General features: G+C 44.3%; 1 protein-coding gene across 5 annotated transcripts; it reads right to left on the bottom strand.

The window, feature by feature from the left end:
- Positions 1-6757: 6757 nt before the first annotated feature.
- On the bottom strand, positions 6758-8923 carry LOC128795746 (uncharacterized). Of its 5 annotated transcripts, none has more exons than XR_008433626.1 (4): positions 8834-8923; positions 8187-8312; positions 7473-7740; positions 6758-7288 (listed from the first exon to the last, which is right to left on the bottom strand). XR_008433626.1 is itself a non-coding variant. In XM_053956771.1 (3 exons), exons 1-3 carry the CDS (start codon positions 8893-8895, stop codon positions 6965-6967), a joined length of 654 nt encoding a protein of 217 aa, XP_053812746.1. In that variant the 5' UTR covers positions 8896-8911; the 3' UTR covers positions 6758-6964. The 5 variants fall into 5 exon arrangements, 2 of the variants coding, with proteins under 2 accessions (XP_053812746.1, XP_053812747.1); XR_008433625.1 differs by lacking the exon at positions 8834-8923 and adding an exon at positions 8690-8827; XR_008433624.1 differs by lacking the exons at positions 8187-8312; positions 8834-8923 and adding an exon at positions 8690-8827.
- Positions 8924-27273: the final 18350 nt, after the last annotated feature.

The following is a 27273-nucleotide window of genomic DNA, read 5'->3' as shown; positions in this document are numbered from 1 at the left end:
CGTCTCCATCGCACTCGAGTCATGAATCCAGCCACCTCCCATGGATGGTTTTACACCCCATCTGCCTGCCCTGCTTGTTTAAGCATGTCCTTTGAAATCTTTCCTCAGGAAATTCTGAACAACCTTCCATTTTGGTCTGTTTTAGAATTTTTGTGCTCCCTGCTAAAGCATGGTCTCTTTTCTCTCCAGATGACCAGCACATTCCCTGAGAGCTCATCTCTCCTTTCTGCCAGCGTACTTCCTCTTAAAGCATTTCAGATTTTCCTTCTCTTTCTGAGAACAAGCAAAGACAAAAGTGTTTATCAGCCACTTAAAGATTTATTTTTCTAGGACAAGAGGAAACAGCCTCAGGTTGCACAGGGGAGGTTTAGGTTGGCAGTTAAGGAAGATTTCTTCACCAGAAGGGTTGTCAAGCATTGGAATAGGCTTCCTAGGGAAGTGATGGAGTGATCATCCCTGTAGGGATTTAGAAGACATGGATGTGGCCCTTAGAGATGTGGGTTAGTGGTGGACATGGCAGTGCTGGGTTAATGGTTGCACTCGGTGATCTCAGAGGCTTTTCCAACCTAAATTGCTCCGTGACTCTATTTTGAGGCTGTTCTGGCTGTGAAGCTCCTTCGTGCCCATTGCTGTCCCCAGACCCTCTGATGGGCAAGCTCAGTTGTCCCTCCCTGTGCTGGACATGGTGAGCCACATTTCCCAAAGGCTGGAGCATTCCCAGCAGTTCCTGGAGAAAACTCACAACTGTGCAAGCAGCTTATTTTTAAAATATAAAACCTCTTGGTGCTTTCCCTGTGCCAACATGGTTTAACAATTTATTTTGGAAACTGTAAGGTTGAAGGCCCTGCAGGCTGAGGAGTGTTTCAGACAAAAAGGCTGACTGTATTTCACATCCTCATCTGCTCATTTTCTTAGTCTTTATATGAACATAATTGCAAAATTTTCCTTCCTACTTTCAAGTGAGAGCACGGTCAAAGAAAAGCAATATCCAGCCAGCAGGTTCAGGCATGTCTGGAGAGGGTAATAAAATGCTAAAAAAATGGAAAATGTTTTTGATGCTGCCTGTTGCTACAGCTGTCAGTGCATTGCTGAGAGCCGGGAGGAGATTCCTCCAAATTTCATAGCCAGGACATAGATGGATAACTAGAACTAAATCAACACATTCACAGACCAGAGCCAAATGGTTTGCAATGGTGTAGAGAGAGAATCTTGATTTGAGAAACACAATGATTAATTTGTTTTCATAGAGTAATTACCAATTAATCATTTGGCTAATTATGTTGTGTCATGAATTAGTTATAAACAGACTTCAGTCCAATTATGAGGACTCAACTAGATCATTTAATTGAATGTTTGTGCTTCCAAAAATGCTTCACAAGACTTTTTTTTTTGAAGCTGAACACATACATCTAACTGGAAAATGGTACACGTTTAATCACTGACATCTAAAGATGCCTTAAATTACACCCTGTTGTAATTAGGAGGCTTAGTGGTATCCATAGCTGAGCTTGACCTCTGTGGTAATGCCAGTTGTTTAAGTGTGTAATCATTCCTTTACATCAGATCCTTTTTTTTTCATGAAAATGTTGGTATCTAAGGGAGTTTTTTTACTTCATCAGATGAGGAGGCCTAAAATAAACATTTTTCTCTATGCTGACATGTGACAGCATTAGCAATTGAAAATAAAGTTGCATATAATATGCTCTTTCAAAGACTGTCCTCAAAGTTTCTACAGAAAATACCAGCTGTACATAGCAGACTAATACTTAGCAGCTCAAGTTATCCCTTGGGGATACATCTGCCAAATATAAATATTAATGAAAGAGAATTGTGGCAGGAAGATTAAGATTCATTAATCATTATTATTAGCCATCATCAGGTGCTAACAGGGCAGCTGCTTGGAGTGAGACCCCCTCAAGTTTACCCAGAGCACCCATTCATGAGGATGCCATAAGACAGTGAGCTCTTCAAAGGAAGGGATCAGCACTCTGCTGCCAGAGGAAATGTATTTAGGGAGTAAATCCAAAGCTTGGTGGCTGTGGGTGTGAGTTGAGTCCCTGAAAGGATGTGGTGAGACCAGGGGCACAGTCTCTGGTTTAAGGGAAAATACAGCCAGAGAAACCAGGAAAAGCTGCAGCTCCCATGGTCCGGTGGGATATAGAGGATTTCACAAACTTCCCCATCTGAGGCGTTGTTCAAACACTGTGCAGCTGTCAGACCCTATTGTTAGGTTTATATTGTGTTGGGGTTTTGATGTCTCAGCCATTGCAGAGCTTTGGAGTGGGAAAGAGTTCACTGCCTCCTCCCAGGCAGGTTGGTGTCTATTTTCACAGCTCTGGTCAGCCAGGCAAGCTTAACTCCTCACTCTCCACCACTCTCCCTTTGCACTTCCTGTATTGCCAGTTGCCTTCAGGTCTTGTTCCTGCAAGAATTTCCAATTTATCTGTTTGTCTTTGATAATTTTGTTCAGTACAAGCCACCATGGAATGTGCTTTCTCTTTGGTGTAAGCGCAACAGAAGGAGCTCTGTGCCACCTCTAGGCTTTGGCATTATTTTTTTCTCAGCTAAGCACATGAGAAGGTGGCCCAGTCTCCCTCAGACCACAGGCTATGGCCAGGCAGGTGGCTGTGCCCCGTGCAGTTACTGATGCACAGGAGTCAGGGAATGGTTCACATTGGAAGAGACCACTGGAACTCATCTAGTCCAACCTCCCTGCACAAGCAGGATCCCCTAGACCACATTACTCAGGATTGTGTCCAGGTGGCTTTTGATATCTTAGGGAAGGAAGCCCCAGAACCTCTCTGTCCCAGCGCTCCGTCACCCTCCCAGTACAGAAGTTCTTCCTCATGCACAGAGGTAGGTGCTCAGAAAAGCAGAGCACATTCCCCCGCACAGTGGATATATTTCAAACATGAGAGGAGTCCACAACTCAGGTGATCCTGATGTTCAGCTGTCCTTGGGGATGCATTTCTCCATGTATGTTTACCAGTAGCAGAAATTAGCCCAGGGACACCAGCCTTGACAAAAGGCTGCAAAATAAAATATGTAGCACATGCATTTTTCCACATGTGAAACTCTGATGATTGCTGTGGAAGTCAAGGACTTCTTAATTTGGATCAGGTGCTGGCATTTCTGTCTTGCCCAACACCTGCAAATCCCATCAATTTATGTTCCTGGGAAAGGCAAAAGTGCCCCCAGGAGCCTGGGAGGAGTTAATGGGAACTGGTAGCACTGGGGTAGGGACAGATAGATTTATGGGGGATTATGTAAGTCAGCGCTCTTTGCCTTTTCACCATCCCTTCCCACCTACATCATTAACGGAGAAAGGGTTGCAGACTGGGCCAGCCTGTGCCTTCACCCCATCCCACCTTTTCATATTTTAGGCAACAGGTTTATTTTGGACAGGTACCTCACTTGGGTCCAAACACATTCATTCTGGTGAGATTTAGGATGTAGCTCTAGGTATGTACAGAAACATGTCTGTGTGTCAGGACAGACTGATGGAATCCATTCCAAGGTCCAGGTGTGACAGAAGCACAGCTGCTTCCCCTCCTGTTGCATCAGCTTCCCTGTGGACAACCACACCTTGCAATCCTTGCTTCTTCATTCCTTCATATTTCCACATGTTCCTGCTGCTGATCAGCATTCAGCACAGCCCTCAGGCACTACCTTCAACCTGCCCCTGCTCTGCAGAGCACAGTTCCTCATCTCTGATGTGGTTCCTAAATTGCATTGGCAAAACAGCGAATCCTGGATTAGGCTGTCCCAGCAGGAGAGCTGTGTTGTTCCCCCAGCCCTGGGCTTACCCAGTGATGTGCATGTTCTGGTATTTGCATGGAGGTGTATATTCAAGGTATTCTCTAGTCACTCACCATAAATACAGTTCCGAAAGGAAGCCAAGTTGTTTCCTATTAATGACTCACTTCCATTCCTTCCCATCACGTTGCTGGGCAGGGACTTGTTTAAGCTTTTTTGTTTCATACTGAGTTCTGCTCTTCTGTGGTAGATGCTACTTGCCAAAAGCTTCCTTTCTAGCAGAGTTCAAAATAGTAATAAGTAATAATAAGTAATATACATTGACACAATCCAGATTTGGGACAGAAAGGAGAGCCCTGCTAAGGCCAGTCCTTCGGGCAGGGTGCACACCAATACATTTAGATGTTTGGAAGCTAATTTTCTCCCTAAAACAACATTTAATGGAGTTCATGTTTATATAAGGAATGTGCTGTTCTGTTCCACATGGGGAGACTGGAGGCCCAAGCTCCACCTTGCTGAGGCTGATGGAGTTTTCTCATTGATTTTAGGAATCTTTGGGTCTAGATCTTAAGGTCTGCAGTGTTTTACTAAAACAAGTCTCTTGTACCTGACTTCAGAGACAAATTCCATGACCTGACATGTCTCTGTGAGTCTTTTTATTGACTTTGAAGTAGGTTTTTCCCAAGAGGCACACAGACTAACAGATATTGTGGCTAGAGTCTTGCCCTCCCTTTCCAAATGAAATCTGACATCAACTGTTGAGAAAGAAGAACCTGAGTTATCAGAAATCCCCAAAGACATCTATGATCATCACCACTTTTGTTATTAAAGGGCATACTTTGCTATGGTTTGTTTGGTTTGTTTTATGAATTAACTTTGTGAATTCATGAGATTAAAAGCTTGAACGGGATCAATGAGGACTGCACAGCATGCATCAAAGTAATTGCAGATTGTTTTTCAAACTTCAGAGGACTGCTAGTGCTGAAGAACTGAAGGTTTAGGGCAGTAATTATGAATTTTTCAAATAGAGAGATGAAAGGCAATACATTATCAGTACACAAGGATGAACCACACTGTGTGACTAGGACCACTCTTGGGGTGAAGGCACATGATGTCCTCACTAAGGCAGGAATCTGATCCATGGAGCAGTTTGAGAAAAATGGTTTGCTGCCTGTGTACAGGATGTTAACTATGTGGAAAAGTAATAAAGTAGCATAAACCTTAGAGAGAAACACAGACACTTCCAGCACTGCCCTCCATCCTTTCCTTTTTACCTCTGAGCATGACTGTATGGAGAACACATTAGAATCATGAGTTTTGTTCAGCTCCGATTTCAAGATGGCAACATATGATATTTGCCAGCTTTTGATTAAAATTAGGCTTCTCTGATCCATGAGCATAAAGCTTGTAATATTCCCATCTCCCAAATCCTTGATTTCTGATGTCCATTGTTCCCATAAATTATCAAGTACAGCCAATAGAAAGCAGCTAATTTCTATCTTGTAAAAATCAGGCAGATTTGTGGATTTGATATGACTTCATTCAAAGTTTTTAATATGCCAAATATATGGAAATGCTGAATTTAATATTCACAAAGCAATCCACACCTGCTTTTCAGACAGAATTCCTTCCCTTCTCTGCCTGATCCCTTGAGTTTGGATAATCTCACTCTATTTTGTACGGCTTTCTTTCAACATACTCGAGACGTCAGCCTTCTTTGTGCTTAAAACCAGAAGCTATTTCATACCTAAGTCTGACTTTGTTCATCTGGAATCTGATTTATCTTGTTTTTCAGCAGGAAGGTGGCACTGGGTGCCCCTGGGAATGCAGGGATGCAGAAGGCATGCTTGGTGCTCCAGCTGCATTCCTGATTCCAGCTGGAGCAGCTGTGTGAGGACATTGGGACAAATTTTCACCAGTCTGGCTGACCCCAGGTTTTTTAACATTTTTTAAAAACCTGGGGATGAGGCACCACTTCATCCTGAGCAGTGCCTAGGAGAAAGACTGGGAACAAAACTCCTATCAGGGAGCTCTGCTGGTTTCCAGCATCTAAGCAAAATCCCTTCCCAATTGGTCAAAAACCACTGAAGTGCAGTGTAAGCAAAAATTATTATTAAAACCATCATGTGCCTTGCATGGCTGTAGCATTCCTGGTCTCAGTGTCACACTTACCACAGGGAAAACCGGTCTGCCTATGGAGATGTGAATGGAGAAATGTGATGTGTTTTTCTTCCTCAATCCTTAAAATAGGTAACATTGGCACATTTAGACACAGCCTGTCAATACACTGTCAGACCAGTGTGTGATCATTACAGAAACACTTGCAGATTTACTAACTGGTTGGAGTGAGCTCACCTATTTTGAGCAGAAATTGTCTGTGCACAGTGCAGGGATGGGAAAGAGCCGTGTTTCATCAACTCGTGTGGTGTCTCGAAGAGGTGACATAGTTGGCAGTAAGGAGAGGATGCTGCAGGATTTCACAACTGCAAAGAAAATACTGAGCTGACCTTTTTTGGTTAGATCCTCATCTGGTGTAAATCAGTCAAGATTCACCAGTGCCAAAATGTTTCTGGATGCTGTTTCCCAGTTTTCCAGCATCAAAACTGATGTTTATAGAAGCTCCTAGTTTCACATATTAAAGTAATCAAGAGTATTTTCATTACTGACTGTGCAAGTGAAATGAAGACAGACATAATGGAAATGTGTTCAAAAAATCATATTGAGAAAGAATTTAAATAAAACCTTTTTTTTTCCTCCAGTGTATGGCTGTTGTGCACAGGTCTAACAGATGCCAGTAATACAATGGAAGGATTGTAGTGAGGGGGAAAGGAAATGTATTTCCCAATCCCAACTGGAAATTATGTGTCTTTTTAATTCCTCCAAGCAACTTAGATTTAAATAATTCTTAATTTTTTCCCATTGGCCATTTCCCATAGCTGCACAGCCCTTGAGTGAGCATCTTGCCTTTGGGGTTAGCTACAGAGAAGCACAGTTCTCTTCCTCATATCTAGAGAAATTTTATTGGATTTCCCAAGCTCCTGCTCTGCTTCTTTCTGCTTCTATTACACAGTCTGAGAAATCACTTGTTGGCTTTTTTGTGAGAGAAGGAATATTTTCATTTTATTCAAAGTCATGCAGATTTTCATGTTGCCATAGGTTTCAGGAGTTTCTCCTTCACATCTGCATCCACAAAACACCTTCTTTCTTCTCAGGACACCAAGCAGCTGTCACGGAGATTCCAAATACTTGATCCTCCCCTTTGTCCTCCCCCTTTGGTCTCCAGACCTTCTATCCCAGTGAAGGACTCTGTTCTTTGAAGTGGGCCAGTGCAAATCCCTCCCTCTGTCCTGTAGTAAGGGAAGTACCCACTGCAGGGAGGGGGCTGTGTCAGGTGTGGGAGCCTGCTGGGGAAGGAGGGCACGGGCAGGTGAAGTGCAGAGCTGCTGGCTCCCAGGAACTCCTGGGCTGGGGGCTTTTCCTTGCTTGTAGGAGAAATTGTCCTCTTGCTCAGCTCTAAACTTGGCAGGATGCTCTGGAAAAAACATGCACAGGACCAAGAGCTTTTAGAAACATTCAAGGTGAGTTCACCTGAACCTAATGTGCAGGTATTTAACCCAATTTAACCGTATATGTAATCTGTATCAGTGGTTGGCCAAGAAGCTCTTCAGATGTCCTTCAGCATGGCAAATATCCTGTGGAGTGGCTGAATAACTCACTTTCTTATCCTGTTTAGTGTTAGCCTTGCTTTCATTGGAGCTTTTTTCTCTTTCTGTGTAGATGTGGGGTGCTGGGCAGACACAGAGGTGGGATGTTCTGTAGTAGGGCAGGTACTCAAGGTCCAGCACCTGGGAATCTGGGCCAGGCTGCTCATTGTAAAGCAGGAGGTTGGGATTGAAGTCTTCAGGACTGTCTCTGGTGAGCAGGATGTTTTCCAAGCCTCCTGGGCAGGATGACAGGGCTGTGGTGGTGTTCTGTCTCCACATCCTGAAATGAAGTTATATTTGATTGAACATGATAAAATTGTACCATCAGTGGGCAAGGGCCAAAAGCAATGTTGATGTGTCCTGCTACACCCAGGCCATGGCACCTCGGCCACTGCTGAGAGAGAATCAGGCCAGTTAAAGACCAGGGATTGTAAGGACTTCACATTGTCTTTCAGCTGTTTCTTCTTGAGTCGTGAAATATTTTCTCATGTAGGGTTTTCAATTAAATCTAAATACCAAGTTAGTTTCTATACTGTCAAGCAGTCTTTAGTAGTTCACACAGGAAAAATATGTGATTTGGTATTTTCTCCTTGTTGATTAAGAACAGCAATAACAAAGCTCAGAAAACAACCCCCTGTCTCACTACCTGATTTTTCACAGGCTACTGTCCAGCACTGTATGAAACCTTAGAGAGAGTGCTTTTACTTCATTTGAGGTTAAACTTACATCAGATTTCATGAGCTGCCTTGGAAGATTCCTAGCCAAAGAAAAGAACTCCCATAGCCTTGGGCTATTTAGGGTGATTTATGGTCTCCTGAAAATATTTGTAGATCAGCAGTAATTATGAGCATTCTGGAAATGGAAGAACATTGAAATTTGGATAGAGCCTGAAAAAAAATATTTTAGAATCCTCCTTCCTCCAGATATATTCTTTTTGAGTTTTCTGTACAACCAAAATGGACATACGCAATTCAGGTCTTCAAAAGAGTTTGAATTTGAAGTTTCAAATCAATTCTTCTTCTATTTCTGTCTTAATTTGAAAAGTTAATTTAACATATCATTGCTATATAAGCCACTATTTTACTGTGGAAAAAAAAGGCCATCTTGCTGTTACAGGTAAACACACACAAATATTTTTGCACTAGAAAATTTAACTGCTTCTTGGTGATTTGCTACTCTGGTGCTGTTATTTCCTCATCCACACTGACTTTCTCCCGCTTTTTTCTTACCTAAAGCCCTGTGTCCAAGGATTTCTGCACTTTAAGGATACCTTAAAAGCATCTCATTCAATTGGGCCTGAACATACCCATTGGGCAACGTAACTGCCAAGCACCTGTTCCCCAGGGTGAGACAAAGGATGGTTTTATGTTTACCACATGCTCAAGAAGAGTCCAGGCAGGGGAAAGCCAGCAGGGAGAGAATCATTGTCCTGCATCTCTGGCTGCCATGGTGATGGGTTCCAGGGGAGCATCATAGAGGGAGAACACCCCACCCACCCACCCCAGCTCCCTGCTGGCTGAGGGGTCCCTTTCCTCCTCCCCACTACATTGTTGTGGGCATCCTGGCTTTGCTGGGATGATTGCAGATGGCCTGGCTACTTTCTAAAGCTTCAGTTGCTTTTATCTCTGCCAGTGAGGTAATGAGCTCCTGAGACAAGCCCTGGTAAACCAGACATCACCTTCCTTCTCTGGTGTAGGAGAGAATGTTTGATGGACTTCCAACCATGTGACCAGCAGCCAAAGTGACACATTCAAAAGGATAAATTTTAATAGAAATAACTTCAGATTAATGCAGGTTTTTTTCATTTTAATGCTAGTTATTGTAAAGACGGTGATAAGTAACATTCCATTCAATTGCAAGATAATCACAGAATCACAGAGTGGTTTTGGTCAGAAGGAACCTTAAATCTCATCTTGTTCCAATCCCCTGCCATGAGCAGGGACACCTCCCACTATCCCAGGTCACTCCAAGCCCCATCCAAACTGGCTGTGAACACTCCCAGAGATGGGGCAGCCACAGCTTCTCTGGGCAGCCTGTGCCAGGGCCTGACCACCCTCTGAGTAAAGAACTTCTTCCAAACTTCTCACCTAAATCTCTCATTTTTTTGTTAAAAGCCTTTCCCCCTTGCCCTGTCACTACTGGCCTGTGCACAGAGCTGCTGTCCCAGTATCTGCCCTTATAACAATGCACTTCTGGTTTATAAACATAGAAGAAAGCATGAGAATGGCTCAATTGTGCCTTTTAAGGTATTTCTAAGTAATGTATTTCCATACTTCAAAAGAAGAATTTTTGCTGTAAATAAAAAGAGATAGACTTGATGATATTTGATGCTGAAATAGTTGGGGTTTTTTTTCATTTAAACTTAAAATACATTTTGCTGTATTAGAGATTATTTTTCTTATTACTGCATCAACATGTATGTATTTCAGAGTTTAGCTAGCAAGTGTAATAGAGTGGAGCAACTTCTCTGACAATACATTAAAAATGCTCATAAATAGCTGGGTAATGGAGAAGTTCTGAATAAGATTCATTTCTGCATAGTATTTGATCTATTTACTGAAAATCCAAAGCTCTAAAGCACAGGAATGATTTTGAATGGACTATTATTATTCATCCCATATATTATCCTGGTTGGTGCCTGCAGTAAAAAGTGGTTTATTATAATGTGATTTCTCAGCTGCAGCAGTCTGATATACCGGCAGCTGATGAAGTGTTCAGGCACCCCAAACCCCACCATCATTGAAATTCATTACCACAAAGGTTCTGCCAGAACTAATTGCTGTCAAGGCTGCTTATGCACGTCTTAGTTTCATTTCACAGAATGCCAGAGCTGATGCTGGTACAAACCAACAGGAACAAACCCCTCCAGCCTGCAGCACAGCCCAGCACAGTGCTGGAGCTTCCTCCAGTGAGTTAACACTCTGGCAGGGCCAAGAACAGTCTGAGGATTTGGATGTGCTTTTTTCCCTTGAAATTGAAATATGGAATTTGTAGGCAGAGGAAATAATGACTGAATTTGGGAGGGACTTAGGGGAAAAGTGGGGAGGTCTCTGCTGCCTCCAGTGCACCCTGAATCACTGGGCTTTGGGCAGGGCATGGGCTTTGGGACAGGAACAACTCAAAGATTCAGACTTGGGATTTGGAGATGAGTGACTGGGGTGAGCACCAGCCCATGGCTGTGGTGCTCCAGGCCCTCCTGCACCCCCGGGGACTGAGCTCCCACCTCCAGCTCCCACTGCCCTTACAGCCTCCTCTGGCCAAGGCACAGATCTTCCTGTGCCTCCAAATTTATACCCACAGGCTGACATCCACACACATCCCAAGCTGAAAAGGGTCTTTTGCAAAATGAGTGCATCTTTAAACATTCATTTATGGCAAAAACACAATAGAATTATTTAATCATTAAGATTGGAAAAGACCTTCAAGATCATAAAGTCCAGCCTTTGACTGAATGACCACAAAACCGTGAGTGCCATGTTTACTCACTTTTTAACACTTCTAGGGATGATGACTCCTCCATTTCCCTGGGCAGTCTCTTCCAATGTTTAACCACTGTTTCAGTGAACAAACTTTTCATAATATCCAATGTGAACCTCCCCTGGTGCAACTTGAGGCCATTTCCCCTTGTCTTTTCTCTAGTTCCCTGGGAGAAGAGGCAACCCTCCCCTTGCCACAGCCTCCCTTCAAGTATCTGTAGAGAGCAATAAATGCAATTTTCAGGAAAGGAAGGGAGAGGAAGTTTTGAGCTCAGCAGAAATTTCTGAACTCTGGGACTGCCTGAGCAGATTTGTTGAACAACTCCATTTCCATGCTATTTGCACATTCCTGTTTCAAAAGTCAGCCTATGCGGATTGCTCCTGATACGCCTTGCCAAAATACTTGGGAGTGCTCCAAGGGAATGATCTTGACTGTTGCAGGTGGGTCGTGGACCCTTGAGAGGTGCTGGAGGTGTCAGGGAGCTCACTAATTACAGCTCATTACAGCGTGGAGGGGAAGGATGTTCTCAGCACGGTGAGCTTTGGTGCTTTAACAGGACCTTTCCCAACACCTCCTGACAAGGGCAGGGTGAGCAGCCATGGGAGTTCTCTGTCTCAACCTCCTGCTGTTACATTTTGCTGCTGAGATCAGTGGGAGCAAAGCTGCCCTTTTGTGGAGCCTTTCAGTGTTTTCTGCAATGATTTCCCTGTGACTTCAGACCTCTATGACTTGGCCAGTTTGTTTCAACAAAGACAATTTTTATTATCTCAGTGAAAAGTCTGGATGTGCTCGTATGTTGTACTTGCTACATACACATTTTCAAGCATTAGTCATGCCATAACATCTGCTTTTTATTGGTAATTACACTATCCCCATTTTAATAAGAGGTAATTCTTAAATTTCTCATAAAATATACATGACTCCAGGGAAAGAAGGTGAAAGGTTTTGCAAGCCTCTCACAGCCACAGACCAAAATGAGTCGAAATAAATCCTTCCTGAGCAGAACTTGTCCAGCCACTCACAACAGCACACCCAGGGATGCCTGTATGACTTGCTGTCCCTCTTTCTTCTAATTGTTCATGCTCTGCAGAACAGACCTGCAAAGTCTGTGCACCACAGCCCTGCTGGGGGCTGTTAATGTGCTCAAAAATGAGGACCTGGTCCTAAAATGGCACGTATGTTGCACCTCCTGGGTGTAACTGGACTGGAATTAGCATGAAGGGCGTTCTGTGAGATCAGGTCTGAAATGAGGAACAGTAAACGTTTGTGGGTTGTTTCCAAGTGTTTTAGACACTTTGGAATTGCAAATAGGTGTCCGGATTAATGGAGCATAGCTTGTGTACATTCATATTTATGGTGGACTTGGTATAATAGTGTACCTGAAAAATGAGTAACATCTGAAGTAGAAGACCATTATCCAGATAAAGAATCATGAAAAGGAATATTTTTGGGCTCCATTAAAAGCTTCCAGTTTCTCATTTCCCACTGTTTCCCTGTAGGCAAGTGCTGCTGTGCTGCCTGTGAGAACTGGGCAATGCAATTCCATAGCCTGTTTCCAGGGATTTTCCTAGTGATTCTGGACAAGGAAGGCAGTGACAAATGACACTTTTGCAAGGTCATCCCTAAATCTTTGAAAACCAGGGAGCTTTTTCAGTGGCTCCTGCCATTCACTGAATGCCAGCAGCCAAGCCCATATGGAGCATTGTGCACTGAGCTCATTGTCAATGCAAATGAACACAACTAGTTTTGATTAAGAACAAAATGAAGAATTGACTCAATCTGCTTTTTCTTTGTTTGAAACGCTTCAAGCCTCTCATTATCATCAGGGTTTCTTTCAGTGCAGGAAATCAGAATTTCCATAAAATAATGCTGAAAGGCACAGGGTGAAGTCAAAGAACATTTATGTTCCTAACAAATGGAAGGATAAACATGCAAAACAGATTTGGGGACACTCAACTAAACATTTGGGGGCATGTTATAGCATGTGGATTGTTTAAATTATTCAATATATATTAAGCAGCCACATACACAATGGTAAAAGGACAAAGCAGGGGGTTTGAGAGAGGCCTTTTCCCTTTGCACAGTAACTCACAGCTATCCAGAATGTGATTATTGCATTCAACAGCCAAGGAGAGTTTGCATGGTAGAGTGCCCAAATTGCAATGTTTCCATTTGGGGGTTGGATTAGATGACCTCTAAAGGTCCCTTCCAATCCAATCTATTCTATGATTCTATGATTTATGGGAACAAGGAGCGAGGAAAGTCCCATGGCAGCATTTGTAGCCTTGGGGTCACTGAGGTGGGATCAAAAAGACTTTGTGTAACCTCAGGGCTGTGTTTGGAAATGCTGATGCTTGGAGGGATGTGCTGGCCACTGAGCACAGCCAGCACGCAGGTGGTCCAGCACCATTTCCCATCCTCAGGATGTGCTGGATGGTTGGAAAATCCTTGTGCCAAGGGAAACTGGGAAGTGGCAATCACATTCCTCTCTCTTTCAACATCCAGATGATCTGGCCAGAGAGACCCTTCATTTTTTATGGGGTTTAATCATAGCCAGGGCTGGCAGTGTTCCTTGCAAATCGGGTGTTTGGTATTTCCAGTGCAAGACATGGCTATCCATGTATGATACTGCAGGGCAGTTGTTCTGGGAAGAAGGAAATTAAGGGAAGAAAATTTTTACTGAGGATGACATTAAAGAGCTAATTGCAAAGACAAGATCTCCAAAATGAGAAAATGGGGGAATTGAAGGTGCTTTTGCCCTATTTCTCTGCATGCCTCATCATTAAAATATCATTAACAAAACCAGCTCCTGATTCCTTGTGTTGCCTGCCTGCCTCCCCCGGGTGGCATGCAGAGCTCAGGTTCCTTCCACGTGGCTGGAAAGAACAGCTGTGCTCAAGGCACAGCTTTGCAGAGAACAAACTACCTGTGAGCAGGTGAGGGGCTGGCAGGTGGGTGGCCATTGCTTTACTCTGGTCCCAGGGGACATAACTGGGAAAGAAATTGTCCTTGAGATGCTTACAAATATGGCTGTCATTTACAGAAATATCTGATAAATAAGGAACCAAAAAAAAAGAGTCTTAAAATCTATTAAAAGCCTAAAAGTAATACATGTGAGGGAGATTGACCATCCAATTGTCTTTTGAAAAAGTTGGTGATTCCTATGTGCTGTCTTAAAGGCAAATGTTCCTGGAGTAATATTTGCTTTCATCACCTGGAACACCCCAGTTGAACAATTGTCCTTAAAAAAAACAAAATACCCCTTTCCTTTGGTTTGATGACTCAAACAGCTCCCACCTTCTTGTGTTGTGTACTCAGAGAGGCTGGAGAGAGTGGGATAATCCTAGAGACTGGAGAGTATTTCCCCCAGGAATACTCCCCACTATTTGAAAGCTGGGGGACCCAAAAGCAGACTTCAGGGTGAGTTTGGGGAAACTTGGATTGAAAAAAAAAATAAAATATATTTTCTTTTAGTTGGTGCACCTCGATGAAATATTGCTTTATCTGTGCAGGACAACCCCAAATATGGGGAAAAGAAATTACAGCTGGCAACATCTGGGAACCAGAAGAAGCCTAAAACAGAAAGCAGAGAGGGAGAATGTGTCAGAGATTGACACCATTAGGTTTTCTTAAAGCAAATCTATTTCTGTCTTCACAGTGGTAGGTGGAAGTGGAAAGAAAACCCATTGTGTGTTTAAAAAACAGGTCTTCTTCAAGAAATGTCACAGAAACCTTGAGTAGACATGAGCAAACAGCCCTGGGGGAGTAATTTGTCTTTGCTGTCAAGAGGAAAATTAAGACTGCAGGGGACACAGAGGCTGGGTTTGATGGATGTTTGCAGCAGAAGGCAAGTGGGTCATCATTCCTGTCCACCAGGAAAACAGGCTCTTCCCCTGCAGAAAAGTGACTGTATCAAGTGTACACCTGTGGGGAGGAGAGAGGCAGTGAGAAGATAAATGGTGGAAAGTCCCTAAAATCTTGTTTGGTATTGACAGCAATGACCCCACTCTTGAGCTGGGGCATGGTTGTGCTGCCTGACGCATGGGTGGGCAGAGGGGGTTGGTGGTTGCAGCAGCCCTGCTCTCCCCAGTGCCCATGCTGGCTGTTTCAGGGGATTGGTGTCAGCCCTGAGGAGTTTTAGTGACCCATCCAGTTCATGTGCTGCAGCTCCACGCCATGGCACAGACGGAATTGCCCAGAGTGGAGATGGTTGGGAGATTTGCTTCCAAGTTCTGATCCTAATGACAAACCTTACGTAGCTATGCCTGGGTACAGCAGCTACCTGTTGGGAGGACATTCCTGTGGTGGATGGTGCTCTGCAGCCCCCGAACCAGACTGTGGGAGACCCAGCCCTGAGAAGGAAGAGAAAGTTAAATTTCTGTTTTAATGAATGTCCAAGGAAATATTACCTCTTGTATATCCTTGGAGCTCTTTTAGATCAATGATCTTGTCATCCTCCCAACATATACATGCAGGGAAGATAACTGCTGATTAATAGCCTGCAGCCATTTTAGTTGATCCCTGGTCAGTGTGCAATACCTATCTCTACTCAAAACCAAAATTTGAATTCTATAAGCATCCTATTTCCATCAGTGAATTTCCATCATGGTGAATTCATGCCATTGGTTTTACTAGGGTTTTTTTCTGTTTTCTAATCAGATTTATTTCAGCCATAAAACAGAATCTGGTGATTAATGTTCAACAGATTTCATCTGAGCAACCTGTGCTCTTGGGTTATTAATACAAAGAAATAAGGAAAAATATTCTGACACTATTTCAATATTGTTACCTGCCAATGTTGGGAAAAAAGGCTGCAGACATGCTCCAAGTCTTGAGGTCATTTTAAATAATATTAAGAGTTTTCAACTTTTTAATTAAGTTCGTTTCCTTGACTACTTTTTCAATTCAGACATTGAGGATGTACTGAAGTCTTTAAAGGTGCTTTTCCCACAGTTCTCACATAATCATGGACTGCAGGAGGGGGAAGCACCACCAATAATGAGACATCTTACTAAGCTGCACAGTTTTACAGGCACAGAGTTCTCTGAAGAGACTCAAGGTGTTTATAGACATTTCAACTACGTTAGATCTTAAGGGCTACACTTTCTCAGCATCTCAGCATCGGCAGCTGTTTCTGAGCAGGTAGAGAAGAAAAGGTACCAATGACACAGAGGGAGGACTGTCCAGACCTGAATAGCAGTCCCTGATCGTGGCAATCACCTCCATCAGTTAGTTCCTGGGAAGGGACAAGCTCCTGCTCGTTATAGTGTCCTCCTAGAAACATTAAACTTCCACTGCATCCTGTGACATCCAGCCCTTGAAGGGGAGTAAGAAAGGAAATTGCTCTTTGGGTTGCCAGCTCCATCAGCACCTCCATGCACACATGGCAGTGACCAGTGGCTCATACTTGATGGTTCTGTTCACTATTCAATTTATTTTAGGAATATATTCTTCACCGAGCAAGCTGGCCCAGTGGAATGTGTCCATGCTCATGGCAGGAGTTGCAACAAGGTGAGCTTTAAACTTCCTTCCAACCCAAACCCTTCTGGGATTCTGTGATTTGACATCTGGGACTGTTTCCTCTCAGGCAACAATCCATGGGTGCAGCAGCAATCCAGTTTCACTCAAGCTTCACTCCTTTGCCTCTGGCAAGGTTTGGATGGTGCAGCTGGGAACTGGGTCCACTCCTGCCCTCAGGGAGCCTCAGGCCAGTCAGGCTGGGGGGTTTTGACTCAGGTGGCCCATCCATACTTGCTGTTTACCACAGCAGCAGCTGCAGGCAGCTGTGCTCCTCAAAAAAATGGGTCCTGGTCCTTCTGCAATTCCCCCATCCCCAGCCTGAGGTGTCCCTTCGGAGCAGGCTCAGCCAGCAGAGCAAGGGAGGATGGTCCTGGCAGAACCAGGACAGCCAGCTGAGGGAGATGGATGCTGCATGTCCAGGAAACACATTCCTGGGATGTGACAGCACATCCCAGGGGCCCAGGGGCTGCACTTGTGCTGGGAGGGAAGGCCTGGGCTTGCATTCAGGCTCCCCTTCTCACTTGGGAGCCAGGTTTGAGCACATTTTCTAAAGCTACTTCTGTGTTTTTCCCAATCTCCTGCCTCAATACTTCTACTGTGATTCTGAAGGGAAGATAATCCATCATCAAGGGTCAGCCTGCAAACTGCTGGGTGCCTGTGTCATGGCCAGGACCCCACCTGCCTCACTTGCGTGTGTGCACCCACATCTCCCCATGCCCGGGGAAAAGCTCTATGGAAAAGGGGAATTTTGTCCCACAGCAGCTAACAGGGACTGCCCAGTGAGCCACAGCATTCCCAAACACCAGGCTAGCACATTAAATAAAGCTCCAGGGACGTGCAAGAAGGATGCTCCCATGAGCTGGTGGATCAGCTGGACACCACTGGCCGTGTCCTCTCCTCCTCAGCAGGTTCATGGTCACATTCCCCGTGTGATGAGGGCAGGCAGAGCAGGGCCTGAATATCAGCCTCATTTCAACTGGATATACTTTGCCTGGAGTTGTGCTCAGTCTTGCCCAAAAAGGTGTTTTTAAGGAAGGAATCGAGATCATCCACACAATGCTCAGTTGAAATTTGGATTCATCTGTCATGGTCTTCTTGCTCTGGAGTCCTGATTTCAGTGTTCACACTTATACAACCCAAGACTGACAAAATCTGCCATTTTCTCTTCTCTGCTGAACTATACTGGGCAGCCCAACAAAACTCTTTTTAAAGTATGAAAGTGAGATTACTCATTTTTAAGTCATGGGTATATCTGAACATATATTAAAAGCAAATGACAAATGTGGGACGGAGCCAAGGCAGAGCATGATCACACCCCAAAATGAGATTTGAAAATAAACCATCTAAACAGATGCAGGCTCCCCCTTGATGATGGGCTTGCAAGATTGCAGAGGAGCTCTGGGCCTGGAATTTGCTGTGAGGGAGCTGTGGTTAAATTTCTTATTGTCGCCGTTGTTTTGCAATGCCATAATAAATGTTGGTGAATTTGTAAATCATAAAAGGAGGGACCATGGCTGGGTGCTTTCATCCAAGGACTAGAACAAATATTTCTGGTGTCAGCCTATGCTAGAGAGATTTTCAGTATTATAAATTAAAAACAAGGGGGAAAAAAATTAAAAGGCTAAACAAGCAACAGCTGTTTGGAATGGGGCCCTAAACCCAAAATATATAAATGATGTTCAGACACATGCTGAGAGACAGTGACAAGAAAATACTCAGCACAAGAACTGCAGGGTCATTAATAACTATTCTGCTCACAGGGCACTGTTTTTGTCCAGCCACATGAAATAAGTCATTTTCAGTGCTTTCAAGAGGCTTTGGTGACCCAGCCTCTTCCACACCTACCTTGGGCTGCACTGGTCAGAGCTCCTTGTGACAGCTTTGGGACTGCACAGGGATGTGGCACAGCCTTGCACAGCAATTAGGAAACATTAAAAACAGCTGAATTAGGGAAGTGTCAATAGACATTTTAACACTGGGGATAGCAAAGCAGAGGTAATAGAGAATAAGTATCAAAAGAAACCAGCAACTGCCAAGAAAGCCTTCTAGAAGGAGGTCGTAGACATATACACTCTCCAAGATGAATTATGAGTATTAGTTTGTTTGGAAAGGTATTTGCCCTTTGGACAGCCATATTTTTGTTTTGAGCTTCAGAAACATAAATTACAGTCATTTAAACCCCAGGCTTACATTTTACTTCAATGACGTAAATGTGTTCCCAACTTTCAAAGACCAGCTGTCCCTTACAGCAAGAGGTAGCAATTACATAAAATTCTTTTATTGCATGGAGGTATTTTCAGTCCTTTAAGTTTATGTGCCCCAGGTGAAGCAATATAAACAAACTATAGCTGTCACAATTGTGTTAATAATGGAAACTGCATTTGGGAAGTTTTAGGGGTAAAACCTATAACTTTATACTGCTGAGGTGTCAAACCTTTCCAATGTAAAACAGAAGTGCAGCTGTGTAAGGCACCAAGAAAGGTTTCTGCAAAGCCAGCATTCACAGACTCTTTAGCTGTATAAAGGTGGTGGCTTCCAAGCCACAGTCATTAATCAGAATTGCTGCAAAAAAAATAAGGTTAAAAATGCATTTATGTGTCTCTGGGTTTTGGGTAAACTTCAGATACACAAAGTTAAATCCACTCCTAATCCAATCTCACTGAAATCCATATTTTACAGACGTACTTGTGTTCATGGCTGATGGCAGCAATGAAATGCTGAGGCACAGCCTGAGTGTGGACACATCAGACAAGCCATCCTGGCTCTTGGCTCAGGGAATTGCTCCTTCAGCCTCAGTGCTGGACTTTTCCATTGTGGATTCCTAATCCCTTGATTTGAACTTCAAAAACAGACCAGGCAAAGCAATTGATTGCAACAGTGCAGGTATTTGGGTTTGGGTTTTTTTTCTCCTAACCCCAGTAGACGAATAGAGAAATGCTCCAACCTTAGAAGAACTGTTAGAAGGTTCAGAGCCAACAAAAAAACACACCAGAAAGTGCTGGTGTGCCTATGGATAGCTCTAATTTGCTGCTCACCCTGAGAGCAGAGCACAGTGCAGCTTCCAAAGGCACTGGCTGTTCCCAGCTGTGCACACATCTGGAGCTGAGCTGATTCTATCTCCAGCTCCTTGGCTTTGTACAGCAGGGACATCCTGAGCCACATGGAAGACAATCATTCTGCTCTACACCAATTTTTCAAACCAGTTGTCATTCTGCAGCCAGAAATACTTATTTCCTTGCACAGAATCACAGAACAGTTTGGGTAGAAAGGGACCTTAAAAATCATCTTGTTCCAACCTCCCCACCATGGGCAGGGACACCTCCCACTAGCCCAGGAACACCTCCCACTAGCCCAGGTTGCTCAGAGGCCCATCCAACTTGGCCTGGAACACTTGCAAGGATGGGGCAGTCACAGCTTCTCTGGACAGCTCCATCCTGGTGCATCACCACCCTCACATGGAAGAAATTCTTCCTAATATCCAGTCTAGTCCTGCCTGCAGTCTGAAGCCATTCTCCCTTGTTCTTTCACTCCAGGTTCCTGTCCAAAGTCCCTCTCCAGCACTCTTGGAGCCCCTTTAAGCACTGGATGGGGCTCTCAGGTCTCCCTGGAGCCTTCTTTTCTCCAGGTTAACACCCCCAGCTCTCTCAGCCTGGCTCCAGAGCAGAGGGGCTCCAGTCCAAAACCATTCATATCCACAGGAGTGAGTTCACACTCACCCATTAGAAAGTCAGGACATTTGCTATCAGTCAGTCTTCCAGCAAGGCAAGGCAGAGGTTTGGAGGCAGAGAGGGAAGATTTGGATGCAGTTCACGTCTCTTTCTTGGTGAACTGACAACGAGGAGAATTGAACTTCAAAGACTTCCATTACACAGTCAATGACATTTAGGAAGAGAAGGAAAATTGCTGCTTTTTTAGGAGATTTACAAATGCCATCCATGTCCATGGGTGTAATTTTCCACTGAGGAAAAAGAATTTCAGAAACAACATATGGACCATGCAGTAGTTACCATAGCAACCAGCCTCCTAAAAATCCCTATATATGTATACAGAAATCAAATGCATGTAATAATTATGGCCACATATCTAAAGTAATTTATGAGTTCCATCTTCCTAGCTTTTTTTGTCTATTAAAAGTCTAATTCATGCTTTGAATATCTGCTTACTCTGCTGCCTCTTGAACCTCCACGCATTTTGCAACTGAAAGTCAAAAGCATCACAACTGACAGTCACTGACAACAGAGTGAAATCTAATTTAACTAATTCAAAATATATGCCATAAGCATAAAAGAATGGTTATAGGACCAGAATGATTTAAGTTCTGGGAATACAGCTGAGACGACATTTAAGTTCAGAAAATGTTAGCTGTTAAAAACAAACAGATGAGGGGGTTTGAATGTCAGAAGAGTATTTCAAAAACAGGGTGTTTTACTGGAGAGAAGAGAATTTGGGGGGTTTCAGCTCTCCCTCCCCTCAGTGATCCCTGTGTCATGGATGAAGCTCTGCCCAGAGCCCTGGTGCTCCCATCACAGTGAGCTCATGGACATTCACTTCTGCTACATTTTGAAATCTCTTGGGGGGAGTCTTAACAGATTCCATGGCTTGGCACAGCACTCTCCCATGTTTCTCTGTGCTCTGGCATTAGGAACCAGAGATATTCCTTGTTGTCTGCTGGATACTCTGGAAACTTAACAGAGATGGATTTCCTAGATGGGAATCTAGGAATAGAAAACCTCTGCTGTTGAGAGTAGATGGAGTCAGTGGCAAGAGAAGATCTGACTGTGGGACAAGAGGCATCAGGTGTATTGATATTTTCTTCCAGATCCTGCTTCCAAAGGTGCTGTGAGGAAATATTTCACCCTTGCTCCTGGTGCATCAGCCAGTCTTTTTGGCTGGCCAAAGTGAGGAGAGTTAAGCTGAATTATATGTAGATTTTACAGACTGTGTCACACACACGAGCTGAGTGTTGATGTCAGTCCCAGACTCAGAAGCCCCAGGTGAGGTTCAGGTCCCATTTTGTTCTATCTTCAGCCAGGAAACAAATCAATTAAGTGCATAATAAATGAACAGACTCTTTACCAGTGTTCAGGCTCTCAGTGAGCTGTGACACATGCTTTAACTCAGCAGTGCTAAGCTTAGCCTGTTTGTACCAGCAGCTCTCTGGCCACAGAGAGCAGACACAGACTTTCCCAAGCATCTTCCTAGGAAAGACTGTGAGAAGATCAGAGAAAAGAATAAGAAACAATTCTTATCTTCACTTATTACACCTACTGTTGTACACATGTAGAATGAGTTAAAGAAATTTATTTACCAAAGCGTGATTTCTTAATTGGACACTGGATGGTGTTTAGATTGATTAACCAATTAAGTCAAAATTATATCAAACTAACTGTAAGGGTTACTAAGTTTCTTTAAAAAATAGTATAATATAGTATAAGATAATATAATAAAACAATTAATCAACCTTCTACAATCATAAAATCAATACTAATTATTACCCAACCAAAAACATACAACACCTGTTAAAAGCATTTTTTCATCACACCTGACTCTTGTTCCTGCAGGTGGGAGCCACCCCTGTCTTTGCTGTGCCAAAGCCTGCATTCCTGTTTGTGAGATGCTGCATCCCCCGTGTGCAAACAAGGCTCCTGCTTCCTTCTCAAAACAAACACCTGAGCACCTCAGTGAGCACCTTTTTGTCACTGGGACTTCTCACAGCCCCTCCTTGCCCTGACTGCTGCTCCCCTTCGTGCTCTGAGCATCAGCAGCTGAGGACTTGGTGCCAAAGGAGCTGAAATGCAGCCTTGGACAGGTTTAGTGCAGGTTGCCTCCACTTCTGTCCTTCCAGCCCTTCCAGCTGCTTGTTCTTTCACCCTTTCAAACCAAGTCAAGCAGCTTGGGAAGAACAAGGTCCTGCAAATGTCTCTTCTGAGGGAATGCATTGCTAATGCTCTTAAGTGGACATTTATCCTGCACTGAAAACTGACAGAAAGTTAATAAAATCACATTTCTAAGCCCCTTGAGCACTTGTTCCTGATGAGAGTTATTTCTATCACAAGCTTTAGCTCTCTCCCTCCCTCTGGCTAATTTGTGGCAAAGTCGCTCAGGAAAAGACCAAGATATTCTTATTGTTACATGAGCAAAGATGTATTTGTTCTCCCTGAGTGGAAGTCAGCAGTGTTAGAGAGCCAGAAGAAGACCTTGGCTGAACTTAAATCCTTTCTTTAGCGTGAGTGGATATAAAACTAGCTTTTGCTCAAATGTCATTTCACTCTGGTTACAGACACTTGATTCTGTCTTGCTCCACCATAAAATAAAAGACGTCTCTGGACCTTTTATTTATTTAAGCATTTTTTGCAACGTCTCATGGGTCTGTGACACTTCCCTTCTTCCTGCAGTGGGGACTGGTGTTTTTTTCTCGTTTTCCTTAATTTTGTTCTTCTGTTTAGGCAAGACAGGAGGTGCTTTTAAGCCAGGAGTCTTCAAAGTCCACATTACACCTGACTGAATCACCCTGGACCTCATCTGCTGGGGAGGAGAATTCCAAATGTTACCACAGAGTGACATGCTGAAATTACAGCTGCTGCCTGGCAGGTAAATGAGAAAGAATCCCAAATCCTGAGGGCTATGGAAAGATATTCCACCTTGCTTTGCCTGGTGACCATCTCTGGGAGCTGTGCTGCCATCCCCCTGGCTCCCAGCCTGACAGGGTCACCCTCCCTAACCACATGGTAGGAGCAAAGCATTGTCCCCAGGGATGAACACAGCTTGTTGCAACACTTTTTCTAGCTCACACTAAGTCATTAATGGCAAAACATGACTTTTAGGAAACCTTGGACCCATGTTTGCTGTCCAAGGGAAGGGCACACTTGTCACTCTCAGGGGGATTACAGTTCCACCCACATCCCATGGAGAAAGTGTGTGTTTATGGATTTTTCCTTTGAAATGGCCCTTACTTTTCATTCTGGACATAGAATATTCTTTCAGATGGCTATGCACATAATTCTTCTTAATACTTTCCCCAAAAAAATTTGCTTTACAGTGGGAACTCCACATGCCTTTAGGACTCTGAGGGACACCAATCCTGAACAGGGTAGAAACACAGCAGCCTTTTAAAGTCTGGCAGCAATAACAAAGAACCAGCCATAAGAAGGGTGCAGTGAGCAGTTCTTAGGGCTGGGTATTTTGTTTCTCACACTGCAACACTTGATCTTTCATGAAACAGGGCACTCTTGGGTCTTCAGCTTAGCACCCATAAGAAGTAAAGTTAAAAATGTGTCATCCCCATCCCCATCCCCAAATGTGTCATCAAATGCACATCCCCATATTTATTGTGAGAGAAACTATTTAGAGGCACCAAGATGCAGAATCTGCACAGGTCCCTCTGACACGAGCACAGACTGAAACAGAGGGGACTTTATTGTCAGAAGAAATTATTGTACACACAGAAACACTGGGTTTTTTAAACTCAGGCACCTGAGGATGATCTGCAGGTAGCATGCCAAATGTGAGCTTTGAATGTCTTCGTCTTTGTCCTGCATTTCCCATGTTTTCCTGGTGGAGGGGAATGTGCCAAGGCTGATGCTGTGATCTGTGGGCTGTGTGCTGAGAAGGCAGTGTGTGAAACCTGCTGCCTGCTCCTGACCTGCTGGGCAGAGTCTGTCCATCCTCGGGGCACAGGAGCCTGTGGGTCCAGACTTGCTGGCAGTATCAGGCATCCTGGCACTCACAGGGTGCTCCTGTCTCTGCCCAGGGCAGCACAGCAATTTAAGTCATCGCTCCTAGCTGCTGTTCAGGAAAGATCTCTAGAAAAGGACTTACATTCCCTTAAAATTAGACTTAAACACAAGCTCAGGTGCCTCCTGGAGCAAAGGTATCTATGCACATGATAAAGGTGAGGAGATGGCACAACTCACCTGGCAAAGAACAGGCAGCATTCCCACAATCTGCCCTCTTGTCCTTGCCAGGCCAACATCACGCTGCCCTAGGCCCACAGATTTACCCCCCAGGCTTGAAAAGAAGCCATTCATGGGACAAATTCTCGTGACCTTTCCAAAGCTCTCCCCAGGCTAGAGATGCCAGGCTTGAAAAAAGTCATTTGCTGAATGATTTCTTAATGTTTGTGTCTGCAGGGGAAATGTCTTACGCTTTTAATTTATTGCAGAAGAAAAGTAGAAAGAGGGAAGGCTTTATGATTTTTAAATGTTCTAACATTTATTTTGGTGTTTCAGTTTTTATTACTGTTATGCTTGTGACAAAGGAAATTTCTCAAGACCAAGAGCTAATGTTTGCTCTCAGCCACTAATGCATTTTCAATTAATGTCAGAGTATGCTGAAACTATTCTTTTGCTGCCTCAGTAGGGAAGAAAATCCTCTGGCACAGGAGTATGCAACACTGTCAGTCCCATTACTTGTGAACACTGCTCAAACACACCTTCCTCTTACTATCCCTTTGCCTGTACTGGGTCATGATTGTCCTGATTGTCCTCTGTGGAATTTCTCTTGAGCTGGATTTCTCTCTGCAGACTTCTTGGTGAGCATTGTGCAAAAGACACTTAGTTCTCTTCAGGCCAGTGTATGAGAGGAAATCTGTTGTTTTCACTCTGATCTGAGTATGCTGAATATGCTGAAATGCTGAATATGCATGTCTTGAAACATTTATTTTCCTTTCCTGCAACCACACCTGTAAGTGCCCCATTCCCTGTTGGAGCAATCAGAGTGGTTCCAGTGATGTGCAAACTGGTGTCTTCACAGAACCACAGAGCAGTTTCGCTTGGAAGGGACCTCAAAGATCGAGCCCCCTGCCATGGGCAGGGATGACACCCCCTAGATCAGACTGCCCAGAGCTCCATCCAACCTGGCCCCATCCAAGCCATCAGCTGCTCTGGATCTCATTTCAAGGCTCTGTATTCTTCCATGAGACATCTGAATCTCAAATAAAATCTTCAATATAGTCACTTCACTCCTGATCCCTGGATTTCCTACCTCAGCGTGGTTAATAGCTTACATCCACTTCTGGCATTATATGATATTTATTATAGCTGTGGAAGTCATGCCAGCAGTGAATTAGATCATGTTATGACACTTCCTTGACCTCTGCATCAGCACAAGCAAAGCAAACAAAATGATTGTTTAGGTGCTGTTCTACCTTTTTGTGTTTCAAGTAGAAAACCTTGCAGGAATTCCGGATCTCAAAAGATAAGTACCAACAGAAGAAAGGTGCTTCTCTGTGTTCTGAAGCTTTGCTTGTATAATGCTTCCCCAGACAACACCTGCTACTTAAATCCTTGTGTTTTCCATCCCAGGAACAGCTTCCTGGTGCCTGAGATGTGCAGCTGCCTTGTGGTTGCCTTCCACCGCGGCCGCGGGCAGGCAGCCCCGTGCCGGGCGGAGGGATGCTCTGCCCGCCCGGCAGATGCGCTTTGATCCGGCCGGGGCCGGGATCCGGCAGCCCTGCCCGCCCCCTCCATCTGTGGAGCCGGGGCTCTGGGGAGCGAGGATGTCAGGTCTGGCTGCACAACACACACTGCTCCGCAGAGGGAGCGGAAAGCCAGGAGAAAACAGCTTCCTCGTGCTGCTCCGGGATCACCTGAAATGTTTTGACCCCTAGTATTGTAAGTTAAGATGTGATCGTACTAAATACAACGAGCACATGTGGTGTTCTCAGAGGTGCAGGATGCAGGCACCACATCTTGACCGAGTTAGGCAGAGCTCAGAGTGTGCACGTGGTGGTGAATTCACAGGCAGCACGTTGGGAGGGAGCCCTGGACCAGGATGTGCACTTTGATCTGATCCTCTCTGGTGCTGCAGAGCCGTTTGCTGCAATACCTGTCCAGACACACTGGCCTTGCAAAGGGTTTTTCCCAGGCATGTGGACTGGGGTAGATGGTAGGAGGCAATAACACTAAAAGCCTTGCATAAGTCCCATCATATAGATAAAGAACACAGGGACTAGAGGGGGATTAAAACAGTCAGAGGGAGGAATGGCCAGGATAAGGAAAATCAGGATGGGGAAAATGTATTTTATCCTGGTAGTAAGACAAGTGGATTAATGGAAAAATGTAAGAGAGGCTACAGTGGGGCACTGAGTGTTTAACTACCCTGGGAGCCTGTGGTCACCTGCAGCCAACACCACATCTGAGGACCACAGACCTGACTGCAGGAACAAGGTGAGTGTGTGCCCCCAGCTTACTTTCCCAGCTTACAGGCAGAGTTTTTAAAAACTGTTTTATTTTAAAGCCCTGCATCCTTTAAACTGTTCTGTTCTGCTTCCTGAAAATATCTCAGGTCATTTAATTCATCAGCGCACTCGAAGGGGAGACTTGCAGGTGGGATGAGCTGCCCAGCTGGCACCTACCCCCCTGCAGGGCAGCACGGCGTGTCCACACTTTGTTCCCTGTGTGTGGTTGCAGAGGGAGGGAGCTGTGGGGCTCAGGGACAGCTGCATTAGTCACCTCCATATCAAGGCCCCTGGAGCTGTTTGCTGTTTGTGAAACGTTGCCATGAGTGTTTGGTTTCTACTGGCGACATAAATCAATCTCACTGCCTTGGCACTACTTCTCCAGACCAAAGAATTCCCAGAAAAAGGGAACCCCACTGCTGGGTTGTATAATACAAATATGTGATCCTGTTGGCCAAATGGTATTTCCAATACTGAATTTTTTTTCTGCAACCAGGATGCAACCAGGATTCTAATGAAAACAACACATGAAAGACCTCAGGATAAGCCCCAGTGTCTGCTGAAGAGTACATAGCTCTGGTCTGAGTCCTAAAGCAAACACAGATGCATCTAAAACAACCATCAAAGGAAAACAAAAGT

This window comes from Vidua chalybeata, chromosome 15 (genome assembly GCF_026979565.1).
Source record: "Vidua chalybeata isolate OUT-0048 chromosome 15, bVidCha1 merged haplotype, whole genome shotgun sequence".
NCBI classification, from domain to species: Eukaryota; Metazoa; Chordata; class Aves; order Passeriformes; family Viduidae; genus Vidua; species Vidua chalybeata.
Note: the sequence above shows the minus strand (reverse complement) of the source record. Positions and strands in the feature narration are given on the sequence as shown.